The 17,353-nt window shown below is 55.4% G+C and overlaps 4 protein-coding genes across 4 annotated transcripts; 2 read left to right on the forward strand and 2 right to left on the reverse strand.

The window, feature by feature from the left end:
* Window positions 1-858: 858 nt before the first annotated feature.
* Window positions 859-2,115, reverse strand: F5144DRAFT_603253 (mannitol-1-phosphate dehydrogenase; the record flags this gene model as incomplete). Its single annotated transcript, XM_066791269.1, has 2 exons — window positions 859-2,000; window positions 2,061-2,115. 2 exons carry the CDS (start codon window positions 2,113-2,115, stop codon window positions 859-861), a joined length of 1,197 nt encoding a protein of 398 aa, XP_066643653.1.
* Window positions 2,116-12,343: 10,228 nt separating this feature from the next.
* F5144DRAFT_574341 (uncharacterized protein) lies at window positions 12,344-13,797 on the forward strand. The gene is made up of 2 exons (XM_066789011.1): window positions 12,344-13,195; window positions 13,275-13,797. The coding sequence occupies exons 1-2, from the start codon at window positions 12,472-12,474 to the stop codon at window positions 13,661-13,663; spliced, it is 1,113 nt and encodes a 370-aa protein (XP_066643654.1). The 5' UTR covers window positions 12,344-12,471; the 3' UTR covers window positions 13,664-13,797.
* A 668-nt stretch (window positions 13,798-14,465) lies between these two features.
* F5144DRAFT_603256 (uncharacterized protein) lies at window positions 14,466-15,110 on the forward strand (the record flags this gene model as incomplete). The annotated part of the gene is made up of 2 exons (XM_066791270.1): window positions 14,466-14,587; window positions 14,813-15,110. The coding sequence occupies 2 exons, from the start codon at window positions 14,466-14,468 to the stop codon at window positions 15,108-15,110; spliced, it is 420 nt and encodes a 139-aa protein (XP_066643655.1).
* Window positions 15,111-15,462: 352 nt separating this feature from the next.
* F5144DRAFT_621276 (cytochrome P450) lies at window positions 15,463-17,304 on the reverse strand (the record flags this gene model as incomplete). The annotated part of the gene is made up of 3 exons (XM_066792054.1): window positions 15,463-16,029; window positions 16,105-16,218; window positions 16,492-17,304. The coding sequence occupies 3 exons, from the start codon at window positions 17,302-17,304 to the stop codon at window positions 15,463-15,465; spliced, it is 1,494 nt and encodes a 497-aa protein (XP_066643656.1).
* Window positions 17,305-17,353: the final 49 nt, after the last annotated feature.

Genomic DNA, 17,353 nt, shown 5'->3' on the forward strand with positions numbered 1-17,353 from the left:
GGCGTTCGGGAACGGGTCGTTGGAGGGATCAGGTCGCCTGGCGCGGGGACGGTCGATGAAGTGCCCTGGGAGAAGCCGTAGAAATGCTACGACTCGATAATCCCAGTGGGCAAGGCAGTCGGTAAATGTCAAGTGCCAGCCACGTATCGTAGCGTTGAGGTCTGGACGCTTTCTCAATTTCGCCAATGTGGTCAATCCAGCCGCTGCAGGTGGGAGGAAGATTAGGTAATGCAACTGTCCAGTTGATGCCTCGGGTTTTAGGCCACAACTATAAAGCACGCATGCACGAGCCACTTCTTCCGCCAAGCTGGGTGCAAGAGGCGTCGTCCCGCTCACGATGGCTTCAATTCTCATCCTAACTTTCTTTCGCCCCGGGAAACCGTCCCTCTGCATCACAAGATCATCATAGCAGCATTATTTTCGCAGTTCTCACTATCATTGGAAACAAAACATCAAATTTCGAGCTTCATCGCCATTTCGCAATACTTCGCTTTTGCAGTGTCACAACCAACACGTCACGTCACATAGATTGCAATGAGGTTGTGGAAGACACGTCTGAGAATATTCCTTGTTCTGTCTAGGATGTGCAAATACCCCAAACTCCTCTAGGGGCCCATGCTACTCTGCGTTGCGTCGTAATCCCCACTGATGCTAAAGACAGAAAAAAACAAACAGAAGCACAGCCAATCTAAACGCCGAGACCATGCGTTACCCAGTGATATCCCAATCGCTACCCAATCCGCGCCACTGGCCTTTCCAAGGCGGGAACAAACACCAAAAATGCGCCGCAAATCATCAAGACAGGGAAGACATGAAAATGATGAAACCGCGGGTGGACGCTGCGTAGCCGCTGCCTTTTTAGTCGGACTGGGTGTCGGCCTGGACGCGCTTGACGACGTCGACGACGGCCGGGAAGAGCTTCTCCTTGGGCTCGAGGCCGCAGACCTGCTTGACGACGTCCTCGGGGCCGTTGTGCTCCATGATCTCGGCGAGCTTGAACGACTCGTCGTCGCCCTCGACGTTCTGGAAGCGGAACGCCATCTCGGCCGCGTCCAGCAGCGCCGCGCAGTCCTTGCCGTGCTCGGCCAGCTCCGCCGCGGGGCCGATGAAGCGCTCCTTGCGGCTGAGCTTGCGCAGCGGCGCGCGCCCCACCCGCTCGACCGCGTCCTCGAGATGCGGGTTGCTGATGCGCCGCACGATCTTGTCGACGTATGCTTGTTGCTCGGCCTGCGGGATGCCGTGCTTCTGCGTGATGAGGCTGGCCGTGTTGGCGAGCGCCTTCTTGACCTCCTCCTGGATCTCACGGTCCTGCAGGGCGTCGTAGACGGTGCTCTTCCGGCGGATGTATCCGTGGTACGCCGCCGTCGCGTGGCCGGTGTTGACGGTGTACAGCTTGCGCTCGATGAACGGTTGCAGGTTATCAACCCAGTGGATGCCCTCAATGGCGGGAGGCTCGTGGTCCGCGAACGGAGTGCGCTCGACCACCCACTCGTAGAACTTCTCGAGCCTCACGTCGAGACCGGCATCGGGATCTTGGGCGGGGACAATGCGGTCGATGGCCGAGTTGGCAAACCGGGCGCGCTTGTCGTAGTCGGCAAGACGATCGGGGTTGGTGTTCTCGGGAGCCTTGATGAACTCGGCAAGGGTATCGGTGGCGCCGATGGCGTTCTCGCAAGCAATGACAGCGACGGGCGTGAGGTCTGTTGACCGGGCGTCGATGCCCTTAGCGATGACGGGGGCGAGGAACTTGAGGATGTGGGGGCCGACGGAGCAAGTGACCAAGTCGGCAGTCGCGATTTCCTGGACGAGCTCGGCCTCATTTAACCTCGAGTTGATGGCGCGGTAGTTGGTGATGGTGGACTCTGATGTCCCGTCGGCGCCGACCTCGATCACCTTGTAGCTCTTCTGGGCGTTGAGCTTTTGTACCGTAGTGTCGTTAACCTCGGCAAAGATGACTTCGTAGCCAGAGTTGTGCAAGAAGCAAGCGACGAAACCACGACCTACATACCATCAAGGGTTAGCGTCATCGCACATGTCATCTAAGATTCGAGATCGCATACCGATGTTGCCAGCACCGAAGTGCACAGCCTTCTTGGGAGCATTCCTTTGTACCATGTTGGCGGTGATGTGGATTTTGTTTGAAGGTGAGAGTGAAGAAGATAAAATGTGTGGAATCGACAAGCCGATTTAAGGTGGCGAGAGGATCTGTAGGTGGCGTTTGTTGTTGAAAGATGCAACAAAGGGTTTGGTGTATGGGAAATGATACGGATGCGTGTTAGCCAAAAGGCAAATTGCTGATGGTGATCGAATCACTTTGTGTTGTCTGCGGACAGGAGAAGGAACAGTCAAGAAACGGGGGGCGGCCATTTCTCTTTATAGAACAGGAAGCCATCGTCCTCTGACGATGACAGTGGACACCCGTCCAAAACTTGTCTTGCCCCTTGGGCCACGGACCTGGATCCCGAGCTGTTGAGATCATCGGTGGGTCTTGTGTGACGGCGTGTGTGGCTGTTGTGAGATGCAACGGAAAGCGGCGATGGGCCCCCACCGCCATGGGGTGCCCCTCTGTGGGCCCACCGACCCGCCCTCCGTTTTCGCGCTTTGGATGAACCCCCCTGCAGCAATAATCTTCCTGGGTTCCGAACGAACAGAATGGAAGATTGAAGCCGAACGAGTGAGGATTTGGCCTTACGGACAGGGCCGATTGATCCATCGCCCTCTGGCTTGGTTGCTTTGCTTTCTTCGCCAGGTCATAGATAAGACATGCTTGGCTCTGGGCTCAGCGACCTCGGCGACGGTGAAACGGGCCCGGGCGGCCGAAACTGCAAGTCTACAACATTGTTGACCTGCTGCGCTGAATTGGGACCAAATCACCTCGCGACACGCCATACCTGTTTCTTGTCGCTGACCGTGGAAGAAACTCGAGAGCACAGATTAGGTACACAACCGGCACATGCCGGGGTCCCTTCATCAACGAGGGGTAGCATCAAGGGTCCAACACGCCACCACACCAGAGCGATGCAAGAGTGGCCTGGTCGGCAAGCCACCCGATGTCTCGGAGACATCCGTCAAGCCTCACGTTCCTTCCACACCGGTATTATCCCCAACAAACGTTTGAGTTCACCTTCACATCCAGGCTCTATCGAGTCTATAATCTCCTAACGTTTCCAAAGATAACAAATAAACACCACAACATACTGACGCAGCGGAGCCCCTTTCCGCACCCGGGAGCATTTCGTTCAAGCACAGAGGCGTGATGCTGGCTTGCCCCTGCGAGAATTGACGGATCAGCACCAAAACGGACTCTGTGACGTCATGCCGCAGCTGCAATCGATCATCCCAGCGGCGTAATGCTTCACAGTGCGCAGAGAATAATGGGACTCCACTGCTCCGTTTCGGTTAGCTGGACGGAAATGTGGCTCGTGTGGCTTGACGAGGGGACTCGGCAACCAAGACCGGCCCAACATGACAAAGACCGGCCGAATCTGGGCTGAAACGGACCTTTGGCAGCACCGGACCTGGCCCACCCGGGTCAAGAGGATTCGCTTGGCTTTCGAACTCGCCAATTGACCGTTTCTGCGGCTGGCTTTCGAACAATTATTGATTCACCATGTCCATTTTCCCAGACCTGGCCCCTCGAACCGTTTCTGCAACCTTCACCCCTGTGGGCTGTTTTGCATGGGGCGAGATAGCCAAGAAGCCAAGCCAGTGTGAGACCATCCCTTCGCTATGACGACACTGTGGGTCTCTCGTCGAAGACAACGGCGTCGTATGACAAGGGGTCGAAATCTAGAATCGGGAATTTGCGGGTTCCTCTCAGGCACGGTTTCACATTTCACTTTCACAAGGCAAGAACCCGCTTTTGAACCATCGACAACGAAAACAACCGGGGAGCATCAAAATCCCAAAACGTGTACGATCGCTTTGTTGTCGGGTTCTGCCGAGGCCCAAGATCACCATGATCCTGCCTTGGCACTGATAGTGGTCTGGATTCTCTCTCCAGCAAGTGGCCGGGCACGCCCGGTTGTTTCAAAGTTCCAGCTCGTTTCTGCTCTTTCCTCCACCGGGCCTTTCCGGAGTACCAGGCCACCAGGGTCAACGACCACACGAAACGGCCGCCGATTGCTAACATTGCGGTTCACGAAGAATCAGGTGTTGTCAATGCTTCTGATGGTAACACATCAAAAATTTCGACAACAGCCTCCGGGCTCGCTCGTCGCACACCGGGAACCAGCTCCAGAACCTTGCTCAACCCCAGGCGCCCAGCTCGCTCTCATCACCTCAGTTGTCGTTTTCGGGCTCTAATCGCTTATGTTCTTGATCAGCCCAGCAACAAGGGATTCCGGCCTCTTCGGTTATTTTTTCCTGCAGCAACCGCCCATAATTGCCTGCCGCTTCCTTTCCTCGTCCTCGTCCATTGTGAGACCCTGCATTGGCACCCTGACCCCAGCCACCTGCAGCACAACCCTTTTTCCCACTTCGACGCGAAATGTAGCTTCAGATGGAAGCCAATCATGGAAATTGCTGAATCCCATCCCTGACGCACGCGAGCCAAGAATGACACCGCAATAAAAACGGCGAAGATCAATGCCTAAAGCCCACCCAACTGCAGAAGTTATCGTCTGACCATGAGTCTTGCGGCATATGTTTGTTGCCGTCGGCCACCGCTTACATCCTAATAAAGCGTTATGCCATGATCGACTCGCGGCATCTGGCCAACCCAACAACGGCAATCAAGAAAGTCCCTCCGTCGGACTGAAAATTACTCCCGTTCGCTTCTTGGGGGCGATGTGCGGCGATTCGGACCGGCTTAGTTTCTTCTCCTAACACCCTCTCCAAACCTGGAAAACGGGCCGAACGATAGTGGGTGGCTTGCGAGATGGTCGCCCCGTCGCACTGATCCTGCTGTTCCTATCTTATCTTTCAAGAGACCAACTGGCGATTTTCAAGGCAAGCAAACATCCTGTGCGAAATCATGCTAGACGACGTCCGTCCGACCCGATAAAGCGTCCGCTGGACCTTGTTATTGGTTTCCCTACCATTGACGCCCAAAACCTGAAATGGCAGTCCTCACCGCAATCAAGTGCCGGAGGAAGGACCTCGCTCTACTCATCGCAGGGCCACCTGCTTCCTCACAAGGCCCGAGTGATCAGCGGGACACAGATAGCTCAGTAGTATCTTGATGACCTCAACAACCGGCTTAAAGGGGGGTTAGTATGTGATTTCAAATCCCCATTGCAATTGCAGGGCACGAGCACCAACCGGCTCATCCGCCATTCAATCGTCCGAACTTTGAGATGTCGTCCGAACAACCTTAACCACCAAGCGCTAGCAGACAGGGAAGTCCAAGCAGAACCATGTTTGGCAACAAACCCCTTGTGTCGATCAGGGAACTCCCGCCCTGGTGGGGATATTTTACCCAACAATCGAGATTCCTTTGGATACTAACAACAGGGTTGAGACGAGATCGACAGGCGGTGGGCAGTTTTGGCAAGTCTTGGTGTCAATGAAGTTCAAGCCAAATTTGTCGGGCTTCTTGTCTTCTCTCGCGGGTTGGTTGCGCCAAAGGTGAGCTCACATCATGCCTGCCTATTCCCCAGGGGGTCAGGAAAGCCTTGGATTCCAATCTCGGGTCTGGTGAGGTGAGTCCGCGAGGGGATGACGATGGGAACGTTGGTTTCTGCCTGTACCCCAGGCCACGGTTACAGTACACAGCAGAGCCGTGACCTAAAAAAAGGCGGCCAGGCAATATATTTCCCCGCCAAGGCGAAGGGTCCCTTTCTGTGCGCGAGGAAGCCATCCAGATATTCGACCAACCTCTCACCTTCCATCCTCGGCAACAGGGACCAAACATCATGCACATGCGTCCAAAAAAGCCTCACAATCCCAAACCAATATCTCGCAACAATCACCCTCCCAACCTCGCCAGCCAGTCCCAGGAGGCCTCTTCCCGCTCACCTCGTTCCGCACACCACGGCACGACGCCGTGGGTGGACCCCCCGGCCGGCGACGGGACGGGAGCCAATGACCTCGCCGGACGCCGGCTTGCCAAGGCCCGCTTGGCCGGCACGGGCAGACGGGGGTGGGGGCTCGGATCCGCTCTACCGTTTCCTTTTTGCCGATCTATCCATCGACACTGTGAAGGCCGGGTAACACGGCATCTTTTTGTTGCTGCTCACGCAAGACCCTGTTTTTGGGGCGGTTGTTGTTTTCCCTCAGCAATATCCAGGGCCAGGGATGGAATGGAAATCTGCCCCGCGGTTGCAGGACAGACAGACGGGCCACGAAACCCCTGGCCCGACCCTGCATGACACAAGTGGCTGCTCACTTGCTGCAGTTGTTCTGACAAGGGAACCGTTTTTGCGCATGCATGTGCTCGAAGAGGGAAATGGGCGGGTGTCTGTCCGGTGTGAAGGGCGGCGGGGGCTGCGGGGAGGTTATTCCCGACGGTTTTGTGCCGGTTGATGTCGGGTTCCAATCCCATCGGCGGTCATAGGCGTTCATCGACAGATTTAGGGGCGGCAGCTGTCCTCGACTGCTTCGCGTGTGAATCACCACCGGTGATGGAGCATGTTGGTTCTGACGGCGGGCTCGTAGGGCTGTGAACTACCTCAGGGGAAAATCCGGGGTAACTGGGGTCGAGGCTTGGTATTTGCCTTGCAGGCCTTGCTCCATTATGCCGTTGTAGCCTCCGTGTCTCCCTCCTCTCCCCCTCAACCATGGAACTCCCTCCTTCTCTCCATCCTCCCCACCTTCTCGGTGTCCCTCCTACGTTTAATGCACTTCTTGACTCACTATAACGATACAATGATAGTCGCGTTTCTTGGGGGTGGACTACGGCGTCGAACAATGACACAGTCAAGCTGTGGGATGCTACAACGGGCTAGTGCGTCGCGACGCCCGAGGCCGGCTTCTCTCCGGTTTCATACATCTTTATCTCGCTGGGTAGGTAGGTATATACCGAAATCAGCCTATTGGACTTACTACCCGCCCTCCCCTCTAATTTTGAACGTTGTGTTTTCGGGGGGGGGGGGGGGGGGGCGATCGTATTTCGTAGCAGGACTAAGGCCTATTCTTTTTTATTCTGGCATGATCCTGTTTGTTGATTTAACTTGTGTGACGAACCTGTCCAGGATCCTATCCTGTTAGGGTTCAGCTTCGTCGAAGGTAATCTCTCTAGGATGCTTAGGTTCGGTGCAACCAAAGGGTGCACAACAATAGACTTGTCTCAACAGTAGGCTTGCGAGCTTGTAGCGAACTGTAGTTGTGATTGCTAACTGGAGAACTCCCAGAGCTCTCCAGAACGAGTGTCTATATACCTGTCTATTCGCCTCTGCTCACGATGCTCGCGGGCCTTGGCCCTGAGCACTCTGAGCTCCTTGTTCCTTGTCCATTCATTGGTTGCCTGTTCTCCCTTTAGTGATTGGCTCGGGGTATTGTCAGCGTACCCCGCCGGCCGATTGCATGCGGCCATAACCGTGACAACTTGTCATCATATCTCTTTATCGACGCGGCATGATGGCGGGCCGCAATATGTGACGAACCTGTCCAGGATCCTATCCTGTTAGGGTTCAGCTTCGTTGAAGGTAATCTCTCGAGGATGCTTAGGTTCGGTGCAGCCAAAGGGTGCACAACAATAGACTTGTCTCAACAGTAGGCTTGTGAGCTTGTAGCGAACTGTAGTTGTGATTGCTAACTGGAGAACTCCCAGAGCTCTCCAGAACGAGTGGCTATATACCATCTGGTCTACAGGTACCTTCGTACTTGTGCCTACTGGATCGTCTTATCCCCTAGGCGATCCGTACTGGATCGCCTTATCCAATTCACGATCCACTGGATCGTGAATTCCCTTCCACGATCCGTTTCTTATTGGCTGATGCCCCATCTTTAATCATTGGCTCGGGCCGCTCCCAGCGCGGTCCCGCTTGGCCGCTGCATGCGGCCGTGTTCGTGACACAATAGGGCCGTGTTTTGTCGCGTCACAACATGCGGCACGAAGTCTCAACGCGGCAAGGTACGCGTATCTAGGTAGAGATCGAAAATTTAGGTGTTTCGGCCAAGAGAATTATTCTTCTGGCGCAACATTCTCGGTTCCCTGGACCCGGACGTAGACGTGCCCTGACCTTCATCATCTACGGGTGTACAGAGAATACCGCTAGGCTGTTCGGAAATGCCGTACGGCCCGTTTGGCTGTACCTCGTAGGCTCTTATATATAGAGAGAGAAGGGTCACCCTGTAACTTGGGAAGTTGTAGGCTAGGTGAGAGTATATGAAATTTCAAGCCAAAAGACCCAGCAAGAGTGTGATGTGTGGAGCAATCTTGGCCATGATTCACGCACCTGCCAGGAGGCTGTACAACTATCTAATTCAGCTGATTCTAATGTGATTGAGTAAGTTCCTGATGTTGATGTGTTTGTTGTCGGGTGGTGGAAAGTGGTGCACTCGCTTATCAGGCACATTATTACTAGGTACCTGGCTACTGGTATTTAGCTACCTCCAGTGTACGACCGTGACAGTTGCTAATAGTCCAGCAACACTGATCCACCCACTATTTAATAGACTTTGAGATAGAATTTTGTGTATCAGCCACTTGTTGATCAAGGCTGGGCCCCCTTGACGGTGTGTTCGTGCTTTGCCACTTGACAGCAGGGAATCAAAATGGGATGCTCACAATATTGACCTACCACCTAAACGGCAGATGCACTTCGTCCCCGCCAGGCACTTTCCAAACTAATGCGATCAACATCATCTGTCACGGATTAGGACCCGTACGGTCTTGGCTTGCAGGACGCGGGACGTCCCGTCCAATCATTCACGGAAACATAGGACCAATCATAGCACCAGAAGGGAGTGCTCCCGGCGCTCCCTTCAGGGCCCGGGAGCACGGGGAGCATCTACACTCCCAACGCTCCCAATGCTCCCCGGGAGCATAGGGAGCACTGGGATCAACAGCTCAGATAGCAGTATATAGTCACTCATTCTGGAGAGCTCTGGGAGTTCTCCAGTTAGCAATCACAACTACAGTTCGCTACAAGCTCGCAAGCCTACTGTTGAGACAAGTCTATTGTTGTGCACCTTTTGGCTGCACCGAACCTAAGCATCCTAGAGAGATTACCTTCAACGAAGCTGAACCCTAACAGGATAGGATCCTGGACAGGTTCGTCACATCATCACAAGGAAATCTTAACACTACGTTAACAGCACTTTGATGAGTACATGTACCTAACCTTTTCGGCAATTCTTGGCACGTTGTAAGCTGTAGTGAAGTATGCCTGGGTCAAACCAGTAACTACATCACGGAAGATCAAAGGAGTTGAAAGCAGGTGCTTGAGTTTTGAGTGCCCGTCCAGCGGGCAAGTGTATTCCCAGTCCTTTAATCCGAAACACAGAATTCTAGATGACATCGTCTCGAGCCCCCGAACTCCGTGTCCCCTGCGAACAACGAAAAGCCCAGCTCTTCTCCTCGCCAGCGGACAGCTTCTCTCCTCCCCGACACTTCCCTGCACATGCTTAATGGTGGGGAGCAATCACCCCTCGCACAAAGAGGTGACTACATTTCGCCCACAATCGACCGGACGGGCTGGTGGCGCCCCTAGTGCTTGGGGTGGACTTTCTTCGTCCACGAACACTCGCCGTTGCTTTTGCGGTGGTAGAAGCGCTTGGACTTGCTATCGTAGGTCCACCGCGGCGAGGCCGTCGTGGCCCTGGTCGAGGACGTGCCAGAAGTTGCGTGAGCTGCGGCGCGGGGGGGCATGGTGGGCGGTATAAACGAGGTGTCGAAGGTACCGTAATGAACTGGGGGAGGGTTTTGAAATTTTGATGAGAGAATGGCCGCGGTTGATGGGTGACCTGGCAGTGATGGAATGGAAAGTATTGATATTGAAGGAAATGCTTGAGAGAACTGGGTTTCGTATGATGGCTGGGCACCCGTTGCCCCTTTATAATCCAGGACCGCATCGCAATTCAATCTGTCATGCATGTTGCAAACCACTCTGAACCCCTATCCGACATGGACATAGCCCCCACGTGTTCAAGAAACCAGGGCTGATCAATCTGAAGCAAACGAGGCCACGGCCACGGTTATCCAACATGCGGCGTTGCGGTCTGCGTCGAGGGCGTCCAAGTGACCATAGTGCTTTGGTTTCATCTTGGTTCTGTTGGTCTCCTTCGTTCATGTTGGTTGGGGGTACCAAAGCGCCCCTGCCCACCTAGGTTGGTTGTCCTACCATCGAATTTCTTGCCTCCCATGGAGGGACCCAAACGCGGACCGCGCTGTTGGTGTGCTCCAGCCGCTGTTTCTGGTGCCAGGAGGCATGGGCCACTTGAGTTTCAGTACCGTGGTTGCGTACTGGCCGAAGAGAGCAACTACTATGCAGGTTTGCGGCGGAGCGTTTGTTGTTGGGGTCCGTGGTCTCTTGCTCTCAGCTGGGGCCTCCTACCAGAGCCAACAGATGCATCCAAGCCTTGCGCGCTCCTGATTGCTCTGCCCGCTTTTCTGGTATGAAGAATGCTTGTCGCGTACTGCACATAATCATGGAGACAGTAACTTAATGTGGCCTGTGCAAGTGGTTACACCAGCATGCCCACCTTCTTCTCTATGTGTCTCGCTTTCTCTCAGGAGTCATCGAGATGCGTACCTGTAGCTTATTAACATTTCAAGTACCTAAGTTGCCGGGGCAGTGATGACCAAGTACCACTGACCTGGGCTGTATCCGGTGGGTACCGACTCGGAGTTCATTACGTAGGCTAGGTAGGTACCTTAGGTAGGCACTGTGCTGCGAACTTCCTTTCAGCGACGCATCTTCGATGATCCGCAGCAGAGGCAGGGATACGATTACAATCAACCCAGACACGTAGATTTCCCATATTTCAGCTCTGCAGGGGTATAATGTACACGGGAGTTGCTATCATGGATAAGGGAGACATATTGAAGAAAGAACCACCCGAACTAATGCCGAGGGGGGAAACGAGTGTATTCGGGGAGCCCACGCCTGCGCGGGCCCGGAAAACCGCCTCTAGGTCTCATTCTAATCTGCCACAGTACTAAGCCACCCTAGATTCCTCCTGAGCTGACTCAAGCATGATAAACCGGGACCCTTCAAAACATGCTCTAGATGACGGGCCTGCCCTGTTCTTTTGAGTCTGTAAAGTAAGTCATCTGCTATCACTGCGAGGACTTTGCGGCACTTTACTTACAGGAGAGCATTTGAAGGATACCAGAGGCAGGTATACAGTCAGCGATATCCTGCAGCGCGGCAGGTAGGGCAATAGCCATCGACATCCCGGGTAGCTATGTAGTATGTCGCCACACCAGGACAGTATACGTCACCAGGGCAGGTGTAGTTAAAACGCGGAACTTCAAGTGTCCGGCGGTGACCGCACCGCATGTAATAGCTGGTTTGGCGAGCAACAACGCACATTGTGAAGAGCGGTAGAAGAAGAGGATAGAGTCTGGGGATAGGTACAGTGACTCGTATAAGTCAGAGGCAGTAAAATGAACGAGATAACGGTACTGAGAGCAAACAGAAATGATGATCGAGGCTTTCGAGCACGACTTGCGTTGGTTCTTATATCCTCCTAGGCTGCAGACCTTTCGTTTGCTTGAGCCCAGCCCTAAGAGACCAGATGCCCGCGTGAACCGGCGGAGGTCCCAAGCAGGTCGGCACCCCTGCTGTGACGTAAATCCATAGATTCGCTGATACCTCTCCGGCCTCAGTTACCGCCCTGCGTGCCTCAAGCCACGACTGAAGGTGACCACACCGGCCAACGGAGCGGCGGCAGACCGCGGGGGCTAAACAACAGAAGAACAACGGTCGGTGAGGCCGCTCTTGTCTTGTCACATTACAAAACAGGGCCTACTACATGTAACCAGACGGCGAAGCCAAAATAGAAACCGGCTGCGAGAGTAGGCCATGAGTTAGCTGGTACCTGCTTCACCAACAAGCAGCTAAATGGAGATGTGGTGGTTTCCGGGTCCACCTGGGCCGTTGAACGGCGGGGATGCTGGCAATGCCCGGCCTCTCGTTTCAGGGCTAGAGTCCGGTGTTGTACAACAGAAAATGTATCATGTTATTCATGTATGATCGAGGCGAGGACGAAGTGTCCTTGCTGCCAGTTGGGGGCCAGGGGCATCCAACAGTCCTTTCCTCCCCGGGAGTCTGGTAGTGCCGCCAGCTCGCAGTTCGGTAGGTAGTACATGTGCCACTTACAAGTACATGTAACCAGCTGAGCTGAGTCGCCCGCCCGCAGTGCTCAAGCTCCGTCAAGCCCGAAATAGCCACCAATCAGGGCGAGCCGACCCCCGCAAATTAAGGCCGTTGTAATACAAGACTGATGTCCCGCACTCATGGTCACATCCAAACTCCGACACAACTAAACTCTCACTTTAATATCGCCCTTCCTTCTTTGCCCATAGTGTCCCGTCGCTACTTCCACAACCCATCTTCGACAATAGCCAACAGCAAAGCAAGTATGGCAAGCGCCGGCAATGCCTTGCCTCGATACGCTGGACTTCAATACCTGGGCGATGGTCTTGTCATGTCCGTCGCATTCACATTCCACTTTAACGGAGTCCACGTCCAAGTTGTTGCGGCCAGCCCCGAGGACGAGGCTGGCGGCGACGCTCTTGTTCCTCCTTGCTACAACTTCCCTGAGTCTGTTGAGGGCAAAATCCTGACCGAGATATCCCAACTTTCCTGGGGTGAATTTGACGAGGAACGAAACAAGGCGACCAAGCGCCTCCAAAACCAGCTCCAGGAGCTTTTGCAGGATGCATGCCTCCAGACCATGCAGCAACTCGCGCGGACTCCCGTTCCAGACAACCAGACACTGCATGGATATATTTATCCCCAGACCTATACCCTGCAAGCTTTCACCGACTTTGAGACGGGCCGTCTGGTATGCCGCCAGCTGGACGGCCATCCAGAAATCCCCGAGCCCCATCCGCCTGTTTCCGAGCAGGATCTGAGCGAGATGGGGCTTGATCTGGCCACTACCGATATTCCCATCGTCAAGGCGTCGCGAGTCATCTTGGTCCGCCGTCTACAACGTCTTGTCTGGAAAGCGACTGTGGACGGGGAAGAGATGATTTGCAAAGCCTCGAGCGACGTGTTCTGTCATGCGGTCAGAGATGAGCTTCGGACGTATCTTAAGATTCGGTCTGCCAGGGCCGAGTTGAACGTCCCCGACTTGAAAGGTATGCGCCGTTGACATAATGGAGAGCATGATGGAGACTTCAATCTGTCTTCTACATTGGTGCCTAACATGGCTTCCAGGAATTGTGGTCTCCCACCGGGGAGTGATCGGCATTCTTCTTGGATACGTCCCACACAAACACCCGAGTTTGGCCGTTTTATTACAGATGGACAGTGTCGCCCCGGACTCCATCCCAACAGACGAAAACACTGCATCCCTCAGGCGCAAGTGGGCAATGCAGATCGAAAAAACTTTACGGGGCCTGCACGACCTAGGAATCCTGTGGCGGGACATCAAAACCGACAACGTTCTCATCAACGAGGACGGGGACGCTGTTCTTCTTGACTTTGGTGGGGGGAATACGCATGGCTGGGTCGACCATGACAAGTATGGAACTATGGAAGGCGAGGAGCAGGGGCTCAAGAAGATAATGGAGGCGCTCAAGGTCGCGGGCGTCGAAGAAGAATAAGCATAGAGATGGGTAGGTAAGGTAGGGACATGTTAGATGAGAAGTGCGCAGTCTTTTCCGTTAATGCCATGTTGAGCGTCTTTGACGGTCTCTTCCTCTCGATGGTTGTCTAATTCAAAGCCCATATGTCTTGCCGCTAATAGGTATGAGACCTTCTCAAAGCCCCATGAACTCTGAACCCCAGCCTCCGAATGTCCATGGTCTTACTCCACCACTTCTCGCCGGGGACGGTATAATTGGCGCGCCGCCCGGCCTCTGTCTGGCCGGTGCTTCAGGGTCGGTGTGACCTGAGCCCTGACGACTGCTTGCTTTTTGACCGTCAACGGAATGCCAGGTTGGGATCTTCCAGCTTCGCCGTCAAATGGCTGCACTCCAAGCCCTTGACCACTTTATTGGCTTGCAGGGACCAAGTTCGCCGATGGTTCGCGAACCTCGTCAGGAGGGTTGCCTTGTTCGTAACCTTCACTACGACCATTCTCTTCAACAATTAGGTGTCTCACATGCATATCTCGCAGGCAACCAGGATTGTTGGTTGCCTTACAATTTCGGGCCTGCAGTTGCGTATGATTGTGGTAAATGTTGGCGCTAAGGGTCCCTGATCGCCAACCCCCTCAACCATGTTGGCCTTGACAGCCTTGCCGTATCAAACCATTCAAGTCTGGCCCTCAACCAGATAAAATGGTTACTAGTGATCGCAAAGGAATGTGGCCAATATCAACCGACTAATCCCGCTGCCATGGCCACCGTCCCCGTTGACGACCACCTCTCAGAGGAAGAGGAGGAGGGCGAATAATACGATTGTATGTATGACCCAGAGATAACCCTCTCCTCCATCGCCAAGAGCAAGACAATCAGCTTTTCTATCCACGCCAACTACACGGGATGGAAGCCGCGAGAAGCTTTCCGCGAGCTGGTGCAAAACTGGTAGATTTATTTTCCCCAACCAACCCTTGTATCACTGCTTCCCTCTCTCCGCCTTGCTAAGCTTTTGATACACAGAGGCGAGACGGCATCATCAGATCTTTTGTCCTTGACGGGCGGTGACTTCTGTGTCGTTCGTGATGAAAGGACGTCAGGCACCGACACCGAAATAGTGTACAAAGTACCACGCCTCGGCACCGATGACAGGAAGGAATAGCTTAGCTACAGCCGCTACAAAGGCCACAACGGCGAGGGCACCATCGACATCACGAACCGCTCTGCAACGCTGCAACCTTGGCATCTTGACCTCAGGGGAACGAGCAAGGCCGACGACGACGACCAGGCTGGGGCCCATGGCGAGGGTGTTAAGCTCGCTCTCTTGGTCCTCATGCGCGGTATGCAGAATCACAGCGTTAGATGCCGCTCCGGCGGCTTCAATTGGAAGTTCAACTTCACCACCCGCGGTCGGCTAATTGCTCACCTGCACCGCATGGCTCCTGAGGCCAAACGACAGGCAGAAGACTAGGCCTGTCGGCTGAGCTAAAGGACGTTGCTCCCGTTTGGGAGTAATCTAGAGCTCGACGTGCAGTTCGCTATTGGGGAGATACACGCGGGCCGAGATCAGTGGGGTGGCAAGGTGAAACGGAGCCCGGTGGAATAGGAAGACTTTGCGTCTTCTCAGCCAGCACAACGCTACCCCTAGGCGTCTAGCACTAGAGCTACTGTGTGAGCGGTACATTATTCTTTTTGCATATGACATCTCGCTCATCACTCCTTCGCATGGTACAAGGCATCCATCTGGCACGCCCGTTTCTCAGCCACCCCTCGGACGATAAACCCAAACAACACCACCACCACCAACCATGCCCTGGACCACCCTACCACCCCATAACCCCCGCCTCCACCTTATACGCCTCCGCATAGTGATCCAAAATATCCTGCTTACTCCGCCCCTCCCTCAACCTCAACGAAACATCCAACTTCTTCGGATGGAACGTAATCAGCCCCTGCACGAACCCCGTCTCCACATCCATATCCAACACCCCCCCCTCCACCGCCGGCACCACCTCAAACGCCCACAACACCTTCGCCAACCCCAAAATCAAACTCTGCTTCGCCAGCAACATCCCCGGACACACCCTCCTCCCAAACCCAAACGCGAACGTCGCGCGGGCGTTCGCCGCCGCCGTGCTCCCCGTGCCCAAGCTCCCCGCGTCCATGGTGGTCGGGTCGTGCGCCGCGCCGGGCCGCATGCCGAAGGGGTGGCGCAGGAAGCGCTCGGGTTCGAATTTTTCGGGGGACTCGTAGTCCTCGGGCGAGTGGTGCATATGCCACACGTTGGCGTACACGGCCGTGTGCTTGGGGATTTGGAAGCCGTCGTACTCGTCGTCTTGCGCGGGGGCGTGCGGGATGCCTTGCGGGGCGACGGGGCGCCAGCGGTTTACCTGCGTGGTGTTTGTTAGTGAGGATGTTCGATGTCGTGGTTTTGTTGGGATCATGCTTTGGGTTGGGGTGCTTACCTCGTGCCAGAATGCTTCCGTGTAGGCCAGGCGGGGGACGTCGGCAGCCTTGAGCGGCGCGCCACCCGAGACTTGGAGCACCTCCTCCAGGATGCGTTGCTGCACCTCGGGATACTTGGCCACGGTCATCAGCATGGTGGAGAAGGTGGCCAGCGACGTGTACATGGCGGCGGAGACAATGTTCCACGCCGTGAGGCCCAGGTCCGTCCAGATGTCCTTGTCTCTGTTTTCGCGCTGCTCCCGCAGCATCCTGGCCCCCAGACTCTCGTAGTACTCTTCGGTTGTGTTGTTGTTGTTGGGAGTCTTTCCCGCCCCGGCGCCGGCCTTGTCCAGCGCCGCGCGGTGCTCCTTGGCGGCGCTGAGGAACTGGTCCGCGATCTCGAACACGCCCTTCGCGACGACTCGGGATTCGGCCCTCCACGCGGCCATGCCAAACTTGCCGGGGAGGTGTCGGAGGATGGGGATCCTGTCCATCAGGCTGGCCTTGTGGAGCACCATATAGCCGGCGGTGCGGCTGCGGAAGGCCGTCACATCAAATCCGTGGTGGGCCATGGCGTCGGGCCGCTGCCCAACCACAGAGATGCACGGCACGCTGGTGACCCAGGCCAGGATGATCTCCTCGAGCTCGGGGCCGCGGGTGGTGGGCCCCGCTTCGACTAGGGCTACTAGGGCGCGGGCTGTCTCGGCGTCGTTCATGGGGTTCAGGCGGGCGACGGCGGCGGCGCTGCCGAGGGCGCCGTTGAACTCGCGGCGCCAGCGCGTGAGCCAGGGGCCGTTGTCGTGGAAGAGGGCGGCGGGGACCTGGTGCGTCTGGTACTTCCACTTCTCGTCCTCGCCGTTGGGCCGCGGCCGGTCGCTGTAGATGGCGCCGCGCCGCTCGAAGAGATCGCGCACCATCCGCGCGCTGTTCAGAACGACGATGTTGGTGGCGCCTAGCTTGACGCCCATCGGCTTGTCTTGGCCGTACTTGTGCGCCCAGGCGGTGTAGGTCAGAGCAGGAATCGATTTGTTGATCTGGAAGAGGTTGCCGAGGCCCGGAACACCGGGCGGGCCCGGGGGGAAGTTCCTTGGCCGGCGGGCGTAGGAAAATAGAAAGAAGATGACATTGCCGGCGACAAGGAGGGCAGCTGTGATGAGAACGGCCGGAGAAAGGATGAGTGCCGTCAGGTCCGCCATGGCACTCGAATTTGTTGAAGCCATGCTGGAGATGCCGGCTTGGAAGATTTGTGAGGGAAGGGCTCACTGAGGA

This window comes from Chaetomium tenue, assembly GCF_020726465.1.
Source record: "Chaetomium tenue strain MPI-SDFR-AT-0079 chromosome Unknown F5144scaffold_4, whole genome shotgun sequence".
In the NCBI taxonomy this organism is placed as follows: Eukaryota; Fungi; Ascomycota; class Sordariomycetes; order Sordariales; family Chaetomiaceae; genus Chaetomium; species Chaetomium tenue.

Coding starts and splice junctions, on each gene's coding strand:
- F5144DRAFT_574341 (XM_066789011.1), top strand. CDS start 12,472: ATGGCAAGCGCCGGCAATGCCTTGCCTCGATACGCTGGACTTCAATAC. Junction 13,196..13,274: donor GAACGTCCCCGACTTGAAAG/GTATGCGCCGTT, acceptor CATGGCTTCCAG/GAATTGTGGTCTCCCACCGG.